The sequence below is a fragment of the Eutrigla gurnardus genome (genome assembly GCF_963514095.1).
Source record: "Eutrigla gurnardus genome assembly, chromosome: 8".
Classification (NCBI taxonomy): Eukaryota; Metazoa; Chordata; class Actinopteri; order Perciformes; family Triglidae; genus Eutrigla; species Eutrigla gurnardus.
Genome location: NC_139922.1, coordinates 25,690,389 through 25,711,373, shown reverse-complemented (window position 1 = coordinate 25,711,373; position 20,985 = coordinate 25,690,389). Strand labels below are relative to the sequence as shown.

At 40.4% G+C, this 20,985-nt stretch overlaps 2 protein-coding genes across 3 annotated transcripts; both read left to right on the top strand.

Annotated features, from left to right (window-relative positions):
* The first annotated feature begins 1,353 nt into the window (after positions 1-1,353).
* Positions 1,354-5,375, top strand: LOC311017659 (uncharacterized protein). 2 transcript variants are annotated; one of them, XM_084016150.1, is made up of 8 exons: positions 1,354-1,404; positions 2,687-3,013; positions 3,607-3,942; positions 4,084-4,179; positions 4,489-4,584; positions 4,667-4,704; positions 4,790-4,945; positions 5,237-5,375. In XM_084016150.1, the coding sequence occupies exons 1-8, from the start codon at positions 1,365-1,367 to the stop codon at positions 5,348-5,350; spliced, it is 1,203 nt and encodes a 400-aa protein (XP_083872276.1). In that variant the 5' UTR covers positions 1,354-1,364; the 3' UTR covers positions 5,351-5,375. The 2 variants fall into 2 exon arrangements, with proteins under 2 accessions (XP_083872276.1, XP_083872275.1); XM_084016149.1 differs by having other exon boundaries at positions 4,033-4,179.
* Positions 5,376-14,252: 8,877 nt separating this feature from the next.
* LOC311017657 (uncharacterized protein) lies at positions 14,253-20,711 on the top strand. Its single transcript, XM_084016146.1, has 8 exons — positions 14,253-14,552; positions 16,955-17,281; positions 17,876-18,208; positions 18,299-18,445; positions 18,722-18,817; positions 18,900-18,937; positions 19,023-19,178; positions 19,470-20,711. Exons 1-8 carry the CDS (start codon positions 14,423-14,425, stop codon positions 19,581-19,583), a joined length of 1,341 nt encoding a protein of 446 aa, XP_083872272.1. The 5' UTR covers positions 14,253-14,422; the 3' UTR covers positions 19,584-20,711.
* The last annotated feature ends 274 nt before the right edge of the window (positions 20,712-20,985 follow it).

Sequence of the window (20,985 nt, the reverse complement as noted above, 5' to 3'; positions counted from 1 at the left end):
GCTGTGGAACTTATTCTGTTAATTTAGTGTTTCCATTTCACGCCACATGTTGTACTTGTACTCGGCTGCGTTTCAGAGATAACTGTTGTGCGTTTTACTCAAATACATTTATCTGACTTACTTTTACATAATAGACATAATATGATGCAATACTATACTTCTACACAGAGACGTCACTAAGATTTAGAGACAGGAGAACTGTATTAGAACTACAACCAGTGAAGAAGTCCAGCTGGTAACCAGTTAAAAGCAACAGACATTGTCTTATTCCATTCTCTTCTGTTGAACAAGAGTTACCGTCATGTTAGCTTTTAGACACATTAAAGCTGCTTAGAACCTGATTATGTAAATACTATACTATGTAAATACCGTATCTAATTCCTCTCTCCATTAGATAAGCTGCAGGTCTAAAGAATGTACTTTAATTACCCCAGTTACTGTATTGGTCCAATCAGAGTGTGATTCTGCTGAGTCATGTTTCTGTCATAAAGTATACAGTAGTATAAACCAAGACTGGTTTTAAAGGTCACATTGAAATCTGACATCAATATGAACTTTACCCAAATAACTGTATTTTGTATGTATATTGTATATTTGTGGTTTATCACCACAATATGACCATTAACATGCAGTGGTTTTTAATGACGGTGGAAAGAAGGGTCCTATGAGATCCGTTTTTATTTTTTCCAGATTCCGTTTTATTTTACTAAATTCTTTCTTGTTTTTTCTATTTTATAGCATTTTTACTGAAGAAACTTTCTCGTAGTTCTAATTCTAATTCCTTGTCATTCAGAGACCATACAAATGTGAATAAATATGCTTTTACTGTGTCTGAAGTCAGCGCATCTGTCGATCCACTCGTTTCACTTTCAGTTGGGAATCAATTTATTTCTGAATGTTTCTGTGAGTGTGAGAGGAGAGACGCTGGATGAAGCGATGTACCCATTAATTACACTAAAACACAGTAGAGACTCATCAGCATGTTTTTTTTTTCCTTTTCCAGCTAAAGTGCTGTGACAAACACTTATTGTAAGAGAAAACATACATTTTTTGATATTTTTATAAATTGTATCCAGAGGTTGACAAATTCCACAGAATTCCGCGTTTTACAGTTGATTCCATTTTCACTGTCAGATTCAGCGATTCCGTCCGCGTTTAACGCATCGTGGAAATGATCGGGTCCTACTGTAAAGTCATACATACATGTGCAGCTGACCTCAGGCCCTGCAGTGTAAATACAGACTGATGGAGGGGGAGGAGAGCAGATCTGGGTCATGAAATCTTGTGTTTGGAGGAGGGACTCATCATTTAAAGAAAGAAGAAGTTCCTGGTTTTGTCAGTGGAGAAGGACGAGAGGCATCAACATGAATGTCCTTCACACTGCCATCTGCTTCTTCCTCCTCTGTGAGTACACACACTTGGTATTTCTTTACTGTCTGAGTTAATACGAGGCTTCGCTTGATTTGATCTAATTCAGACCTGCCGAAGCTTCACGTGAGCTTGAAACAGCTTTAATAAGGATCGCTGTGTGGCCAGAAGACCACAAACTGTTCCAATCTACATGTTTATTGTTGTGTATTGTTTCAGGAGAGACTAGAGAAAACATGAACCTGTGCTTTAAAGTTCATCACAAGTGCTTCATAAATAAACATGCATCAGGAAGGCAAACTCGGTTATTATCAGTAACTTTCCAAACAACCAAGCTAAGAAAAACAGTCCAGTGCTTGTTTTTAGGGATGCAGCTTAAGATTTTGACATATGACCAAGAAAAGTGTAGAATCCTGACATTTAAGGAGCAAATATGTGAGGAATCACTAGTCTTGTTTTCAAAAGTAAGAATCTATTTTGTTTCCTTTTTGTTTTCTGTCTGGTGTTCTGTTGCTTCAGCCTGTCTGTCTGCCGGCCGACTGTGTTGCAACTTCCCAAAATTCAAAACACCTACTTTGGTCAGAAAAAGAGACAAAAAGCAGAAACGTGTGACAATGATCAGCCAAAATAAAGCCTGCAGTATTTAGACATTGGTGATGAAAGTTTCACAGCTGCTGTGGTTTGTTGCATCAACTCTTTTAATGTCTGTAATATCTTGGGTTCCTGTTTTGTCTCACCTTTTTAATGCTGATTTTAGTTTCCCACGGTGTGCTGCTTTGTTGGTGTGCCGTTACCGCCGTTCTGCTATATGTTGTGCTATGATGTATTTTCGTGCCTGTTGGATAAACTGTTATATATCCTAAATTAATGTCGCTATTGACGTCAGAACAGTTTTACATGCGTTTCATTATCGTGCTGCTAACAGTTTCTGCTTTTATGGCTCGCTGTTGTGTGAAAAGTGAGAAAAGAAGAGAGAAAAGCCGGGAAAAGGGGAAACTAGAAAATACACAAATGCTGCCGGATCAGACTCTTAAGTAAAACAGAAGTTTCCAATACAATTATTAAAAATATATGTTTAATAATTAAATAGAGCTGTCATTGAGCAGGGAGGGTGCAAATATTCACAGTATGAGAAAAACAATATATGATAAGGATTTGTCTGTTTGATCTTCAGTCACAGACTGAACTGGTTGAACTGGGCCGCTCCCAGTGTGACTGTGGATCTGTATTGTTGTAAAGCAGGACACGTTTTGATCCGACGGCAGCAACTTAACAGAAAGTACAGACACTAAATAATGATTGTCTGTCTTTTCAACAGCTTTGCAGGATGGAAACGCCTTTTTAGATGTCTATACAATAACTGAAGGAGGAAATCTCCGAGTTCAGTGTCCCTCTTCTTCATTTGGAAGCAGGAAGATTTTCTGTAAGAGTCGATGTAGACAAGAAGACATTCTCATTGAAACAACTGGTGTCAGAGCTCAGGATGGCCGATACAGTATTGAATGGATACAGAGAGGAGGAACTTCACAAGGAGATGTTTTTCTGACCATCACACAGCTGACCAAGTCTGATTCAGGATTCTACCGGTGTCATTCAATAGACTCGACACCAACAGCCCAGCAGATTGAAATCATTGTTGTCAATGGTGAGTTTTATTACTTTGTGAAAATCTTCCTTCTTGTCTGAAGAAAACTTTTTTAACTGTAAAGTCGCTGATGAGCTGAAATAAAAATGGGTTTTAATTCACCTGATTGTATTAATGTGTAAAAATGAAGCACATATTTAAATCCAAAATAGAGAATCGTTTAATAATGGAATCGTGAGGTGACTGATGATTCCCACCACTACACACATTACCACTGTTTCACCTGATCTATCAGTCATTTTCATTTCAGATCAGTGGCAGAAGAACATTTTGAAGACTTTATAACTGTCACATAATTGTGACAGTTTCACAGTTTGTGCTTCTATTAAAGTTTTCATGAATAGATTTTAGCAGTTTTCTGGTATTTTTTTATTCATTCACAAAAACATTAAAATAAAGATTATACATATTTAAATAAATAATTTACTTTTTAAAATCTGGACATGTAAATGTGTTTGTGCTACAAATGTCAGAATTCATTCAATCAAAATATGCGTAGATGGTGATATTACGATGGCAGTAATCTCCCAGTGTGACTGGATCATCATCTTCATTACAGACAATGACTGTTTGATTGATCATCTTCTCAACAGCTCAGCTGCATGGACTCGCTGCTGAAGAAAAAACCCTTCATTCCAGAACCGGAGGAGACGTCACAGTGGCGTGCTTCTTACCTCCTCATACAGGAAGCAGGAAGATCTTCTGTAAGGGACGATGTGAAAACCAGGAAGACTTCCTCGTTACAACAACTGATGGCACAGCTCACAACAACAGATACAGCATCAGATATATAGACTTTTTGGTAGGAGGAGGAGGTCTGTATGTGAGCATCAAACAGCTGACTACGTCTGACTCAGGATGGTACGCTTGTGGTCTGGAGTTAGCCTCTCAACCTCGATACAGGCAGTTTGAGATCCTTGTTACAGATGGTGAGTTCCCACATGAGAATGAAAACGCTTGTTGGTGTCTCTGTCCTGTCTGAAGAAAGTTTCATCAGGACTTTTTTTTTGTATCTGCAGCTCCGACCACTTCTCAACCCGACTGGACTCTTCTGGCCATTTCATCATCAGTCCCATCAGCCTCCACAGCAGCAGCAACAACTCAGAGTTTGAGCTCCACTTCAGGAAGCTCCACACCTTCAACCACTGAGGGAACATCAACTAGAGGTAGATCCACAGACTGTGTGTGATAGATGAAGCTTTTAACGTTCGGCCGGCCGATAAACATCGACCCCGAGATCTAATATATCTAGTATCTATGTTTGAGGGGTTCTCTTTTACATCTGCATGTTTATTTCCTATTGTATGTCAAACTCAAACTGCATGACAAGGTCTCATGATGTTTCTGTATGTATTTATCTAATGTGTACAATATGTACAGTATACTGTATGCAGGGGCAGGACGGGACTCGTCTTCGTCCACCAAGAAGTGTCGACATAAACCAACAAGTTGTTGTTCTCCTCAAACTGCTCCAGATGTGCTGCTGTATGCGGGTCTGACTCTGGTCATCATGATCTTCGTCTCGCTGGCTGTGCTGATGTTCTGCAGGAGGCGGGCTGAAAAACGCGAAGGTGAGGTCACAGGAAACACGTCCACACGGACCGGCAACTCCTCCAACTTCCCTTTTGTCACGATGCTGTTGTGTTTTTCCAGAACCTCCTGAGGAATCGCAGTTTGCCAATGTCACAGAGGTGAGTTTGGGTGGAATCTGAGACGTACGAGCATCACAAATGTTTTTGAAACCAGCAGAGTTTAATACAAACCCCCGTCCCACAGGCCAACCGAGTGTACGAGGACATCGGAGAGAACAGAGAGCACAGGTCTCCTGTGGAAATCTCTTCAGTTCATGTTCGCGCCAAATACACCCATCCAAACGGAGATGAAGCCAACGACGACTTCTACAGCGTTGTCACAGCAGCCAATATTCAAAATGTAAGAAAAAAAATAGTGATATGATTCATCATTGGGCTCAAAAACAGTAGCATGAAAGGAAACATTAGTTGCTGTCAGAGGAGTCGCCCCCTGATGGCCTGCAGAGAGAATACAAGCTTTCAGAACCAGAAGCCCTCCATGGTGATGTTTCTGTTTTTGATCCCTGAGCCAAACAGGGTTAAAGATGTTAAAGACCTATTCATGAACATACTGCAGCAACAGTAGTTGCTAGTAAACGTGGATCTGAACCAGCGACAACTCTTTGACCTCTCTTTGTTTTCCTTTTTGCAGGCTGAAGACTCAAACAGACTCACCTACTCTGAGGTGACTTTTTCCAACGCCGGCTCGTCAAGCGCCTTCCGTGATGACGGCGATAATTTAATCTACTCTACTCCTCGGATCTGATGCCAGCCGCGCCGAAGACGATCCGTTCTAGACAGCTGCCGCGTTTTTGAAGATCGAACAGGAAGTTGGATTATTGCAGAATAGCGAACCCAAGTTTATGATGCTTCACGTTTTGTTCAGCAAAATAATGAGCGTGAATGCAATTGGCCGGAAAATTAAATGCTATGCTAGGCTACAAACAAAGTCCACCGCGGTCACACAAGCTTGAGCATCGCAGGCAGACAAGTCGGAAAGATCACATCTGTGGCCTCGTTTCGCCGCTTCTTAGCAACCGCCTTTTTTCAAAATGGTTGTTCATGTTTTTACTGTAGGACAAATCGCTAAAAATCTCTTCAGCTTCGTTGACCTCTGACCTTATTTCAGGCATCCGACCACTTAAAGTAAAAAAAAAAAAAAAAGTAAAAATGCTGCTCTCTAGAAGCTCCAACAGAAAGCTGGTTTGTCTGGTTTGTCATCACATCTGTCTGACGTGATGAGAAGTTCTGTCCTCAGTAACAACAATCTGCTTCAGGCTGGAGCTGCTCTTACCACTTCTATCCAAGTCAGTATTATTATTATTATTATTATTGTAAGTAAGTTATTTGGTTAACAGAAATAATTTATATTTAAGTTGGTATTATAATAACAGTAAGTTATTTGGTTGAATCATTTATTATGTTAGTATCATCACAGTAAGTTATTTTGTTTTGTTGTTTTGTAAAATATGCAGGTTAGCATGAAGGAAATCACGGTTCAGTATTTGTTTTGGCAGCTACAAATATGAAGGATTAATACTTCGGAGTAATATATAGCCATGTCGCATATTTTCATAGATACATGCCAGTTGTCGAACATCTGTATGCTCCTTACTTTTTGACCTCTTAATGTCGTGGTTTGTTGATATTTGTATTATTGATGTTATAATTTGTAAGTGTGTTACATTTGCACCCTTTTCTACTTTGTACTACAGCTGCTGCACAAACAGTTTCCCTCCAGATTAATAAAATCCCATAGAAAATATGTTGGAATCTCCTTTGAGACGACTTGTGTCAAATAATTAGGAATTATTGAAAATATTTAACGATTATAAAGATTTTTTTAAATGTGTTAATCAGGATTATTTTTAAACTAATTGATCAATTATTATAAATCTCTTTTTAAAATGTGTGATTAATATTTCAATGAATGAACCCAAAAGAAATACCAAGAACTTGTCTGATTAATATTTCAATATTTTATTCAATAATATGTTGTGATATACGATGGCGTATACAAAGAGCCATTGTGGTTAAACATAAATAAATAAAGAGCCGAGGGGGGGGGGGGGGGGTGCAAAAGTCGGAGAAAAAAACTCTAGATTAAAATCTGCATTTCTGAGAAAAAAAACCCTGATATTTTCTGAGATTTGCGAGAAAAACACTTGAATAGTCTCTGAGATTATAATACATTTCATGAATTTGTGAGAGAGAAAAAACTATTTTAGCAATGAGGAACTAGTATTTCCTGATTGCTAAATCTGAGTTGAGTTTTTTTTCTTTTCTTATATGTGTGCGTGTTTCTTTGAGCAGCGTGGTGACCGGTCTAAAACACCCCCACCCCTCCCCAACAGAGGATCATTTTCATGCATTTAATGATCTAAAGGTTACCGTGTGTCCCTTTAACTGAGTCTGATGTCTCAGAAGGGAACCTGTTGTTTTTGACCTGCATGACTTTCGGAGGCCTCCTGTGTAAACGGAGCACGCTTCTGTCTCAGAGGTGAGTTTGAGGAAATCGGGAAATTGTGAAACAAGCTGTTAAAAGAATTTTCCCGTAAACAAATAAATTCACCCAAGGAGGAGATCGGAGACAGAAGTAAAGTCGACGTCTGACTTTAATCTTGTACAAGAGGAGCAGTTACAATGCAACAACGTGTGAGGATGCGACAGAGGAAGTGCTCAAATACTCAGATGAGGACCTAACACTTGTTCTATTTTTAGCTCTTACTTTATCGGCAATGATACGTTGTGGTTTCCTTGTTTCCTTCTTTTGACAAATGTACTTATTGTAAGTCGCTTTGGACAAAAGCATCTGCTAAATGACCTAAATGTAAATGTAAATGTAAATGTAAATAACTGTTGTGACTTGAGTCTTTTAAAGGCACAAGAGATAACGCGTCACTGACAGTTAACCTTCATGTAGAACTAGACATCATGACTACCAGGCCTCTGATAACATTTAGGTCAGCCATGGGGAGACTAAAGTAATAAACAGTTCAACACATAAAGCTGTAACCTGAACAAAGGAAACTTTAAGACATGAGGTTATACAAAATTCTTATAACAAATACAAACCTGTCTTCTTCCCGAAGGTCTCCTGTGGAAATCTCTCAAATTAACGCCGACGACAAAAGACTGAGCTGCACTGCTGCATCCAGTTCTCAGTGAGGACCAACCCCCCCGGGTCAAAGGTGACACTACAAATACAAAAGTACAAATACTTTGTTACTGTAGTCAAGTAGAATTTTCAGGTATCTGTACTTTATTTTTCTGACACCTTTTTACTTTTGTAAAACAATTTTTTTACTCCTCACATTTTCAAAACAGGCTCATTACTTTAGTTTTAATGCATTTGAGGGGAATTTTAGATTATTTGTATTATTAATATGATGCCAGATTCAGTTATCCATCCATCCATCCATTGTCTACCGCTTATCCTGTATTCAGGGTCGCGGGGGGGCTGGAGCTGATCCCAGCTGTCATTGGGTGAAGGCAGGGTACACCCTGGACAGGACGCCAGTCTATCACAGGTCCAGCATGTAGAGACAAACAACCATTCACACTCACATTCACACCTACGGGCAATTTAGAGTCACCAATGAACCTATCCCCATCCTGCATGTCTTTGGACTGTGGGAGGAAGCCGGAGAACCCGGAGAGAACCCACGCTCACACGGGGAGAACATGCAAACTCCACACAGAAGGAACCCGAACCCGACCCGGGAATCGAACCCCGCTGTGAGGCGACAATGCTACCCACTACACCACCGTGCAGCCCCAGATTCAGTTAGTCTTGCAAAAAACAAAAAAAAACGGCAGTAGAAATGTCCTTCATAGAGATACTTTCTACGTCCTACTTACGTACGTTTTCACTTTTACTCGTGTAAAGCAGTAGAATCCAATAACTCCAGCAGCTTAGACATCCTCCTCTCATGCTTCAACGATGTCAAATGCTGGATGTCTCAAAACTTCTTGAAATTCAATGAGGACAAAAATGAGATCATAGTTACTGGTCCTATGAACTCTACCAGCTGTGTTCATAGCAAGCTTGGGTCCCTTTCAAAAAATATAAAGTCTTGGGGTAACGTTTGATACAGATCTCTGTTTTGAGACTCAAGTAAAGACTAAAATTGTTCAGTCCTGCTTCTTTCAGCTAAAAAATATCTCCAAAATCAGATCTTTTTTATGTTCTTCAGATTTACACAAGGTTTGACATGCTTCTATTTTCTCACGCTTAGATTATTGCAATGCACTTTATGTTGGTATCAGCAAGAACTCCCTTCACCGACTCCAACTGGTGCAGAACGCTGCGGCACAAATTTTAACAGGCACCAAGAAATATGAGCACATCACTCCTGTGCTAGCTAAGTTACACGTAAAATTCCGTATTGAATTTAAAATTTTAATGATTACTGTTAAAGCATTACACAGCCTAGCTCCAAAATATATTAAACATTTATTGACCCCCTATGTGCCTGGGTGCTCCTGCTCCCTCAGATCAGCAAATGCAGCTCCGCTGGTTGTTCCCAGATCCCGACTTGCTGTGCAAGCCCCAAAACTGTGGAACTCTCTTCCTTCTGAGATCAGACTCACCACAACTTTACCTTCTTTTAAATCTCTTCTTAAAACCTTTTTTTTTTTAAATAGGAAAGCGTTCATGATTATTTAATTTGATGCTAGGCTTTTTCATTGCTCCTTGATCTTTTAATATGTTTTCCTTATTTATTTTATCCTCAGTGTTTATATTTGATGCTTTCTTGATCCCACTGTTTTATTTGTTGTTTCTGTTTTGGGTTTGGTTTTATGTTCTGTTGTTCTGGAAAGCACTTTGTAACTGTGTTAAGAAAAGTGCTATAGAAATAAAGTTTATTATTATTATTAAAAACAGCAAGAAAAACACAAGAAAGCATCAGGAAAACGACGGTGCTGCGTAGACACGTTTATATATATATTCCCTATTGCATACATACGTGTGTTTATTGGTGGTGGTGAGAGGACCCAAACCAGACTCAAAAAGAATGCATCACACATATTTCTGGTCATTAATAATATTTAAAGTCACAAGAAGTGTTTTTGGTGAAAACGATGGAGAAACTTTTAATCTCTGCAAAACTATTCTTCTAAAGTCAATAACACCCAGATTAATTGACGGGGTTAAAATTAAATGAATTTCTTTAATTTAATTTGTTATGAATTAATGCTTTCAATTAAAGTTGTTTTAAGCCAGTCAGATTCCTTCATTTTCATTTCAAGTCCCATCTTTCACTAAAATTGACAGGAAGTACATCAGTGTCATTTCCGGCTAGAGAAAGTGAACTTGAGAGAGGAGCAAAGGGCAACATGGCAACTTTATTGGTATAGCACCTTTCATACATCAAGGCAATGTGAAGTGCTTCACCGAACAGTAAAATAATACAGTAAAGGTGAAACAATTTACAATTAAAATGTCATAGAAATACAGACGAGAAGTCCACAAGGTTAAAAAAAAAAGGAAAAGGGAAACAAAAACGCTTTTGTATCTCCTCATTGAGCTTGAGAAAAAATAAGTCATGAACGTAACTATAATGTAAAGCTATTTGTTACTTTACCTTTTAATATAGGCTCCTCTGGTTAGTAGCGGTCCAGTCTGAAGGGTTTCCGGGGCTTTTATTGTGAAGGGCGGGCCGGAAGGAGAGGGAGAGAGAAGCCGCGATCTCGTTGATGTTTCGCTACGGTCGTCTTGGCGCAGACCACAGAGCCGCCATGTTATTATTTAATTACATGATATGAGGTACAATATTAAATACATATAAGACATTTCAACAGATAACAGTGAAAAGTTAACTTTAGGAAGAAGCTACAAATGACTCGAGGAGCGCCGTTTTTCCCTCTTCGTCAGTTAGCCGGTAAGTTAAGCTAGCTCCTCGGGCTGTTCTCGTTAGCACTTTTGTTCCATTTTAATATTTAAACTGTGTCTGTGAAGGAATGTGTAACGTTGGCAGAGATGGACAGAGTACTCGACCCCAGTACTTGAGTAAGAGTACAAATACTACTGGTCAAAATTGACTCCGTTACAAGTAAAAGTAGCTCAGTCGACATGGTACTCGAGTAAGAGTAAAAAAGTACTTGCTTTTAAAGGTACTGTAATACATTTTGTGGTCTTAGATGTTTAGAGTAGCGTCAAGCTGCCACCACCTTTGTTAACCCGGTCTGGTCCGGTATTAGAGGTCAGAGAGCACCCACCACAGACAGATATGTATAACAATAGACAATCTTTATTTCCAATTCATTTTTAGGTTAGGGACGTCTGCACCCAGCAGACCAATGAGGGCAGCTCCAGCAGGTCAGGCAGGTACTCCACCATCCGGCGACACCAACACTGCACACAAGAGAACACACCCAACAAGGGACACTGCACACAAATCACTGCACAGCAACCGGAACAGGTATCACACTACACACCAGGGGAGCTCAAAAGCACACTGGCTCCTTAGGGACCAACATATCGGGTCGAACCCCACTCTTAACACTAGGGGGAGGCAGAGCGCTGCAAGAGTAATGAGCTGCCCTTAACGGGGCCGCTGGCACACTGACGTCAGTTCATTAAAAACCTTTCTTTAAGAAGGAAATCAAATAACACTCGGACATTAACTGACAAGACTACAAATAAGTTTATATGAAAATCATTAAAATAAAGGACTTATCCTGCCCCGGTCTGGTGACGAGACCCCCCCGTGGGGTCTAGGCAATGGAACTGGGCTGTGCACCGGAGAACAGGCCGCTCAGCTGGCAGGTGTGGAGTCGTTCAGCGTGGTCGGCGTCACTGATGTGGCCGCTGCATGAGAGCACAGGTAAGGCACGGCTACTCTCCCGGTCCCTCGCTACCTAAAGGAGGTTTCTGGCCTCCCCCCTTGATACAGGACTGATCAACACGACGAACTCCCCTACTCAGCTGTCTTCACTGCCGGCAGCACTATAAACTGCGAACAGCACCCACCCACCACAGTGCCACTGGCTCCCAAAAAGCTCAGGCCGACGGCGCTCACGTCCTCCCGTCTCTCCCCCTGCCGTCTCTCCCTCTGCCTGTTTTCTTCCCCGCCACTGACCCCCGTCAGTCTCCTCCCCCTCCCAGGTGAACTGCATCAGCCCCTGATTGCCCCCCACTCCGGGGAGTTCCTCCGCCCCACGCCGCTCCCTCACTACAGTAATGTACATGCTTTTAAATGTAAAAAAGTCTTTGGGGGTTCCCAGTGGAGAGCGTGCACTGTGATAGGGTTCCTTCTTTGACAAACACAGCTTGTGTCCAATAGTATTTAAAAAAAAAAAGAAAGAAAGAAAAAGAGCAGACCTGAAAGTAACGAGTACTTTTCAGCCTGTCTAGAAATTAACTTGAGTAAAAGTAAAAGTATTTGTCTTGGAAATGTATTCAAGTAAGAGTAATAAGTACCAAAGAAATCTAATACTCAAGTAAAGTATAAATCCTCTGGATATGTACTTAAGTACAGTACTTGAGTAAATTTACTCCGTTACTGTCCACCACTGAACGTTGGTAGTAATAGTAATCTTTTTTACTTTACTAACGGTGGAAATGCTTCTCATGTTGGTGCATCCCAACTTTCCAGAATTACTAGAATGTTCATGTTCAAGTTGTTGTCGGGGTGAATTGAAGAACAAACATGGCGGACCGGAGGTTCGCTGTGGAACTTATTCTGTTAATTTAGTGTTTCCATTTCACGCCACATGTTGTACTTGTACTCGGCTGCGTTTCAGGGATAACTGTTGTGCGTTTTACTCAAATACATTTATCTGACTTACTTTTACATAATAGACATAATATGATGCAATACTATACTTCTACACAGAGATGTCACTAAGATTTAGAGACAGGAGAACTGTATTAGAACTACAACCAGTGAAGAAGTCCAGCTGGTAACCAGTTAATAGCAACAGACATTGTCTTATTCCATTCTCTTCTGTTGAACAAGAGTTACCGTCATGTTAGCTTTTAGACACATTAAAGCTGCTTAGAACCTGATTATGTAAATACTATACTATGTAAATACCAAATCTAATTCCTCTCTCCATTAGATAAGCTGCAGGTCTAAAGAATGTACTTTAATTACCCCAGTTACTGTATTGGTCCAATCAGAGTGTGATTCTGCTGAGTCATGTTTCTGTCATAAAGTATACAGTAGTATAAACCAAGACTGGTTTTAAAGGTCACATAGAAATCTGACATCAATATGAACTTTACACAAATAACTGTATTTTGTATGTATATTGTATATTTGTGGTTTATCACCACAATATGACCATTAACATGCAGTGGTTTTTAATGACGGTGGTAAGAAGGGTCCTATGAGATCCGTTTGTATTTTTTCCAGATTCCGTTTTATTTTACTAAATTCTTTTTTGTTTTTTCAATTTTATAGCATTTTTACTGAAGAAACTTTCTCGTAGTTCTAATTCTAATTCCTTGTCATTCAGAGACCATACAAATGTGAATAAATATGCTTTTACTGTGTCTGAAGTCAGCGCATCTGTCGATCCACTCGTTTCACTTTCAGTTGGGAATCAATTTATTTCTGAATGTTTCTGTGAGTGTGAGAGGAGAGACGCTGGATGAAGCGATGTACCCATTAATTACACTAAAACACAGTAGAGACTCAACAGCATGTCATTTTTTTTCCTTTTCCAGCTAAAGTGCTGTGACAAACACTTATTGTAAGAGAAAACATACATTTTTAGATATTTTTATAAATTGTATCCAGAGGTTGACAAATTCCACAGAATTCCGCGTTTTACAGTTGATTCCATTTTCACTGTCAGATTCGGCGATTCCGTCCGCGTTTAACACATCGTGGAAATGATCGGGTCCTACTGTAAAGTCATACATACATGTGCAGCTGACCTCAGACTAGGGATGGGTAAAAATATCGATTCAGCAATGCATTGCGATTCTTTTCCCCGCAATTCAATATCGATTCAGCAATCTTCTGAATCGATTCAAGCCCCTGGCCAGTGGGGGCGCTGTGACCGACACCCTCGTGTGATTCGCGCTGTACGGACGGGGGCCGCACTAGACCAAACCATTACAATATGGCGACCAGAGTGAGTACAGCGTTCACACCGGCCGCGGAAGCCCTGCGAATAGGCGCGTAGCGGAGCCTGCTTCCTTTCGGCGCCCTTGTTAAGCGATAGTGTAGTTCAAACCAGACGCGGAGCGCCGCGAATAGGCGCGGCCGTCCCGCGCCGTGAAGCGATCGTTTCGGCGTCTGCTCTATTTTTAGCGCGTGCCGCGAGCGAACGCGTCAATTCTGGCAGTAAATCACACAAAGAAACACGAGACAATCCGGCCAATTTTCAAAATAAAATAGCGCGATTGACATGCGATCATAGTTGTGTATCTCAACTCGCACTGGGAAACAGGAAGAGACAATACATTTAGTAAATGTGAAGAGTAGATAAACAAATATGTGCATTTCACCGGTATATCTGCACTACTTCTGTCTACTACCATAGCTTCCGTGGCCGGTGTGAACCCGTTACATGCACTGTAGTTCAGTGTTAAAGCAGTGTCCTGTTTTATCATGCTATGAGTTATACCACGGCTGTTCATAAGGCATGAAACTAAATAAATTATTTGAAAAAATTATCTGGTACTCTTACTTGTGTATTTCTACTTGATACTGAATCGATCAATTCAATCAATATCGAATCGAATCGATATTGAATCGAATCGTGACCCAACGAATCGAAATTGAATCGAATCGTGAGATTCTAAACAATACCCAGCCCTACCTCAGACCCTGCAGTGTAAATACAGACTGATGGAGGGGGAGGAGAGCAGATCTGGGTCATGAAATCTTGTGTTTGGAGGAGGGACTCATCATTTAAAGAAAGAAGAAGTTCCTGGTTTTGTCAGTGGAGAAGGACGAGAGGCATCAACATGAATGTCCTTCACACTGCCATCTGCTTCTTCCTCCTCTGTGAGTACACACACTTGGTATTTCTTTACTGTCTGAGTTAATACGAGGCTTTGCTTGATTTGATCTAATTCAGACCTGCCAAAGCTTCACGTGAGCTTGAAACATCTTTAATAAGGATCGCTGTGTGGCCAGAAGACCACAAACTGTTCCAATCTACATGTTTATTGTTGTGTATTGTTTCAGGAGAGACTAAAGAAAACATAAACCTGTCCTTTAAAGTTCATCACAAGTGCTTCATAAATAAACATGCATCAGGAAGGCAAACTCAGTTATTATCAGTAACTTTCCAAACAACCAAGCTAAGAAAAACAGTCCAGTGCTTGTTTTTAGGGATGCAGCTTAAGATTTTGACATATGACCAAGAAAAGTGTAGAATCCTGACATTTAAGGAGCAAATATGTGAGGAATCACTAGTCTTGTTTTCAAAAGTAAGAATCTATTTTGTTCCCTTTTTGTTTTCTCTCTGGTGTTCTGTTGCTTCACCCTGTCTGTCTGCCGGCCGACTGTGTTGCAACTTCCCAAAATTCAAAACACCTACAGTGTTTCCCCTAGAATTTTTTTCAGGCCCGGTGGTACCCACCGAAAAAACCCTAAAGAGACGAGACGCGTGGGATGGTGTATTGGTGCAGTTGGATTAAGTCAGGTGGCACAGCAAGCAGTCTGCAATTCTGCAATTATTATATTTGCATTCAACATTTTTGTTCAACCAGAGTGTATTCAAGATCACAAGGAGAGAGTGACTTATTAAGGTGCTGGTTGATGGAAATGATCAGGGTCCAGAAAAATATGGCTGGAAAATGATGAGCATCACATTAATAGCTACAGATACTGTAAAACACTACAACGACATATGAGTGCATATATTGTCTTATTTTATCAAGTAAAATATAAGTTATAGGTTTACTCAACAGCAGTTAACTCAAAGTTCCACATCTTATCAAAAACAATGATGGGCAAACGGGCTTTGGCCGGTTGTACATACGTCATCACGTCCTAATACTACACACACATGGCGTGATGTTGTTTTTAAGGAGCGCCATCTCTGCTTATATTTCTCGACAACACTCGACCTGCATCAGCGCATGTGCGCACGAGCGGATCTGTGCGAGCAGGCAGCGCGAGCGCAGCGGGTTTTGGACGGAGACACACAGCGGCATTTTTATTATGTAAAAATAAATAATAATGTAATGTAATAAAATAAATATTATGGACCCTATGGACCGGTTCCGCTCACACCACGAGTCTGAAGAGTGCAACAGCTTATCAAAATACAGTGTCAACGTTCCGTGTTTTCAAAGTAGAAAGCGGCATCGTGGTGGTTTAACGAGGCGGAACGGCATCAGAACAACATCAAGCACGTAAAGTACACGAGGGAAGAACGTAGCGGGAGCGCGCGGCGAGGATTGTTGAGGCCGCGCGTCTTGCGGAGCAAGTCTGCTGTGCTGCGCGGAGGCGCTCCTAATGTAAATGATTATTGATTTATGAATGAATTGATAGGTGGCTTATTTTTGGTTTATTGATTTTTTTTTTGGCCTGGCGGCAGGTCTCCTTGGCCTGGCGAGCCGCCAGGCCTGGACAATGGTAGGGGAAACACTGACCTACTTTGGTCAGAAAAAGAGACAAAAAGCAGAAACGTGTGACAATGATCAGCCAAAATAAAGCCTGCAGTATTTAGACATTGATGATGATGAAAGTTTCACAGCTGCTGTGGTTTGTTGCATCAACTCTTTTAATGTCTGTAATATCTTGGGTTCCTGTTTTGTCTCACCTTTTTAATGCTGATTTTAGTTTCCCACGGTGTGCTGCTTTGTTGGTGTGCCGTTACCGCCGTTCTGCTATATGCTGTGCTTTGATGTATTTTCGTGCCTGTTGGATAAACTGTTATATATCCTAAATTAATGTCGCTATTGACGTCAGAACAGTTTTACATGCGTTTCATTATCGTGCTGCAAACAGTTTCTGCTTTTATGGCTCGCTGTTGTGTGAAAAGTGAGAAAAGAAGAGAGAAAAGCCGGGAAAAGGGGAAACTAGAAAATAAACAAATGCTGCCGGATCAGACTCTTAAGTAAAACAGAAATTTCCAATACAATTATTAAAAATCTATGTTTAATAATTAAATAGAGCTGTCATTGAGCAGGGAGGGTGCAAATGTTCACAGTATGAGAAAAACAATATATGATAAGGATTTGTATTGATATAATGCGTCCATGTAATGTCTAGCATAACAAGGACAAAATGTGGTTGTCTACGATCTTCAGTCACAGACTGAACTGGTTGAACTGGGCCGCTCCCAGTGTGACTGTGGATCTGTATTGTTGTGAAGCAGGACACGTTTTGATCCGACGGCAGCAACTTAACAGAAAGTACAGACACTAAATAATGATTGTCTGTCTTTTCAACAGCTTTGCAGGATGGAAACGCTGTTCTAGTTTTCTATACAAGAACTGAAGGAGAAAATCTCAGAGTTCAGTGTCCCTCTTCTTCATTTGGAAGCAGGAAGATTTTCTGTAAGAATCAATGTAGAGGAGAAGACGTTCTCATTGAAACAGCTGGTGTCAGAGCTCAGGATGGCCGATACGGTATTGAATGGATACAGAGAGGAGGAACTTCACGAGGAAATGCTTTTCTGACCATCACACAGCTGACCAAGTCTGATTCAGGATTCTACCGGTGTCGTTCAATAGACTTGATACCAAAAGACCAGCAGATTGAAGTCATTGTTGTCAATGGTGAGTTTTTATTACTTTGTGAAAATCTTCCTTCTTGTCTGAAGAAAACGTTTTTAACTGTAAAGTCGCTGATGAGCTGAAATAAAAATGGGTTTTAATTCACCTGATTGTATTAATGTGTAAAAATGAAGCACATATTTAAATCCACAATAGAGAATCGTTTAATAATGGAATCGTGAGGTGACTGACGATTCCCACCACTACACACATTACCACTGTTTCACCTGATCTATCAGTCATTTTAATTTTAGATCAGTGGCAGAACAACATTTTGAAGACTTTATAACTGTCACATAATTGTGACAGTTTCACAGTTTGTGCTTCAATTAAAGTTTTCATTAATAGATTTTAGCAGTTTTCTGGTATTTTTTTATTCATTCACAAAAACATTAAGAGAAAGATTATGCATATTTAAATTAATAATTTACTTTTCAAAATCTGGACATGTAAATGTGTTTGTGCTACAAATGTCAGAATTCGTTCAATCAAAATATGCGTAGATGGTGATATTACGATGGCAGTAATCTCCCAGTGTGACTGGATCATCATCTTCATTACAGACGATGACTGTTTGATTGATCATCTTCTCAACAGCTCAGCTGCATGGACTCGCTGCTGAAGAAAAAACCCTTCATTCCAGAACCGGAGGAGACGTCACAGTGGCGTGCTTCTTACCTCGACGTACAGGAAGCAGGAAGATCTTCTGTAAGGGACGATGTGAAAACCAGGAAGACTTCCTCGTTACAACAACTGATGACACAGCTCACAAAGACAGATACAGCATCAGATATATAGACTCTTTGGAAGGAGGAGGTCTGTATGTGAGCATCAAACAGCTGACTACGTCTGACTCAGGATGGTACGCTTGTGGTCTGGAGTTAGCCTCTCAACTTCGATACAGGCAGTTTGAGATCCTTGTTACAGATGGTGAGTTCCCACATGAGAATGAAAACAATCGTTGGTGTCTCTGTCCTGTCTGAAGAAAGTTTCATCAGGATTTTTTTTTTGTATCTGCAGCTCCGACCACTTCTCAACCCAACTGGACTCTTCTGGCCATTTCATCATCAGTCCCATCAGCCTCCACAGCAGCAGCAACAACTCAGAGTTTGAGCTCCACTACAGGAAGCTCCACACCTTCAACCACTGAGGGAACATCAACTAGAGGTAGATCCACAGACTGTGTGTGATAGATGAAGCTGTTAACGTTCGGCCGGCCGATAAACATCGACCCCGAGATCTAATATATCTAGTATCTATGTTTGAGGGGTTCTCTTTTACATCTGCATGTTTATTTCCTATTGTATGTCCAACTCAAACTGCATGACAAGGTCTCATGATGTTTCTGTATGTATTTATTTAATGTGTACAATATGTACAGTATACTGTCCAGGAAGTGTTGGCATAAACCAACAAGTTGTTGTTCTCCTCAAACTGCTCCAGATGTGCTGCTGTATGCGGGTCTGACTCTGGTCATCATGATCTTCGTCTCGCTGGCCGTGCTGATGTTCTGCAGGAGGCGGGCTGAAAAACGCGAAGGTGAGGTCACAGGAAACGCGCTCACACGGACCGGCAACTCCTCCAACTTCCCTTTTGTCACGATGCTGTTGTGTTTTTCCAGAACCTCCTGAGGAATTGCAGTATGCCAATGTCACAGAGGTGAGTTTGGGTGGAATCTGAGACGTACGAGCATCACGAGTGTTTTTGAAACCAGCAGAGTTTAATACAAACCCCCGTCCCACAGGCCAACCGAGTGTACGAGGACATCGGAGAGGACGGAGAGCACAGGTCTCCTGTGGAAATCTCTTCAGTTCACGCTCGCGCCAAATACACCCATCCAAACGGAGATGAAGCCGACGACGACTTCTACAGCGTTGTCACAGCAGCCAATATTCAAAATGTAAGAAAAAAAATAGTGATATGATTCATCATTGGGCTCAAAAACAGTAGCATGAAAGGAAACATTAGTTGCTGTCAGAGGAGTCGCCCCCTGATGGCCTGCAGAGAGAATACAAGCTTTCAGAACCAGAAGCCCTCCATGGTGATGTTTCTGTTTTTGATCCCTGAGCCAAACAGGGTTAAAGATGTTAAAGACCTATTCATGAACATACTGCAGCAACAGTAGTTGCTAGTTAACGTGGATCTGAACCAGCCACAACTCTTTGACCTCTCTTTGTTTTCCTTTTTGCAGGCTGAAGACTCAAACAGACTCACCTACTCTGAGGTGACTTTTTCCAACGCCGGCTCGTCAAGCGCCTTCCGTGATGACGGCGATAATTTAATCTACTCTACTCCTCGGATCTGATGCCAGCCGCGCCGAAGACGATCCATTCTAGACAGCTGCCGCGTTTTTGAAGATCGAACAGGAAGTTGGATTATTGCAGAATAGCGAACCCAAGTTTATGATGCTTCACGTTTTGTTCAGCAAAATAATGAGCGTGAATGCAATTGGCCGGAAAATTAAATGCGACGCTAGGCTACAAACAAAGTCCACCGCGGTCACACAAGCTTGAGCATCGCAGGCGGACAAGTCGGAAAGATCACATCTGTGGCCTCGTTTCACCGCTTCTTAGCAACCGCCTTTTTTCAAAATGGTTGTTCATGTTTTTACTGTAGGACAAATCGCTAAAAATCTCTTCAGCTTCGTTGACCTCTGACCTTATTTCAGGCATCCGACCCAAAACACTTAAAGTAAAAAAAAAAAAAAAGTAAAAATGCTGCTCTCTATTAGCTCCAAAAGAAAGCTGGTTTGAATTTAGTAAATAATCTGAAACTTTCACACAAACAAACAAACAAACAAACAAACATCTGTCTGACGGGATGAGAAGTTCTGTCCTCAGTAACAACAATCTGCTTCAGGCTGGAGCTGCTCTTACCACTTCTATCCAAGTCAGTATTATTATTATTATTGTAAGTAAGTTATTTGGTTAACAGAAATAATTTATATTTAAGTTAGTATTATTATAACAGTAAGTTATTTGGTTGAATCATTTATTATGTTAGTATCATCACAGTAAGTTATTTTGTTTTGTTGTTTTGTAAAATATGCAGGTTAGCATGAAGGAAATCACGGTTCAGTATTTGTTTTGGCAGCTACAAATATGAAGGATTAATACTTCGGAGTAATATATAGCCATGTCGCATATTTCCATAGATACATGCCAGTTGTCGAACATCTGTATGCTCCTTACTTTTTGACCTCTTAAAGTCGTGGTTTGTTGATATTTGTATTATTGATGTTATAATTTGTAAGTGTGTTACATTTTCTACTTTGTACTACAGCTGCTGCACAAACAGTTTCCCTCCAGATTAATAAAATCTCATAGAAAATATGTTGGAATCTCCTTTGAGACGACTTGTGTCAAATAATTAGGAATTATTGAAAATATTTAACGATTATAAAGATTTTTTTTAAATGTGTTAATCAGGATTATTTTTAAACTAATTGATCAATTATTATAAATCTCTTTTTAAAATGTGTGATTAATTTTTCAATTAATGAACCCAAAGGAAATACCAAGAACTTGTCTGATTAATATTTCAATATTTTATTCAATAATCTTCTCAAAGTGCTTCAGGTTCTTTTACAGCTGTGATATACGATGGCGTATACAAAGAGCCATTGTGGTTAAACATAAATAAATAAAGAGCCGGGGGGGGGGGGGGGGGGGGGGGGAGTGCAAAAGTCAGAGAAAAAAAACTGTAGA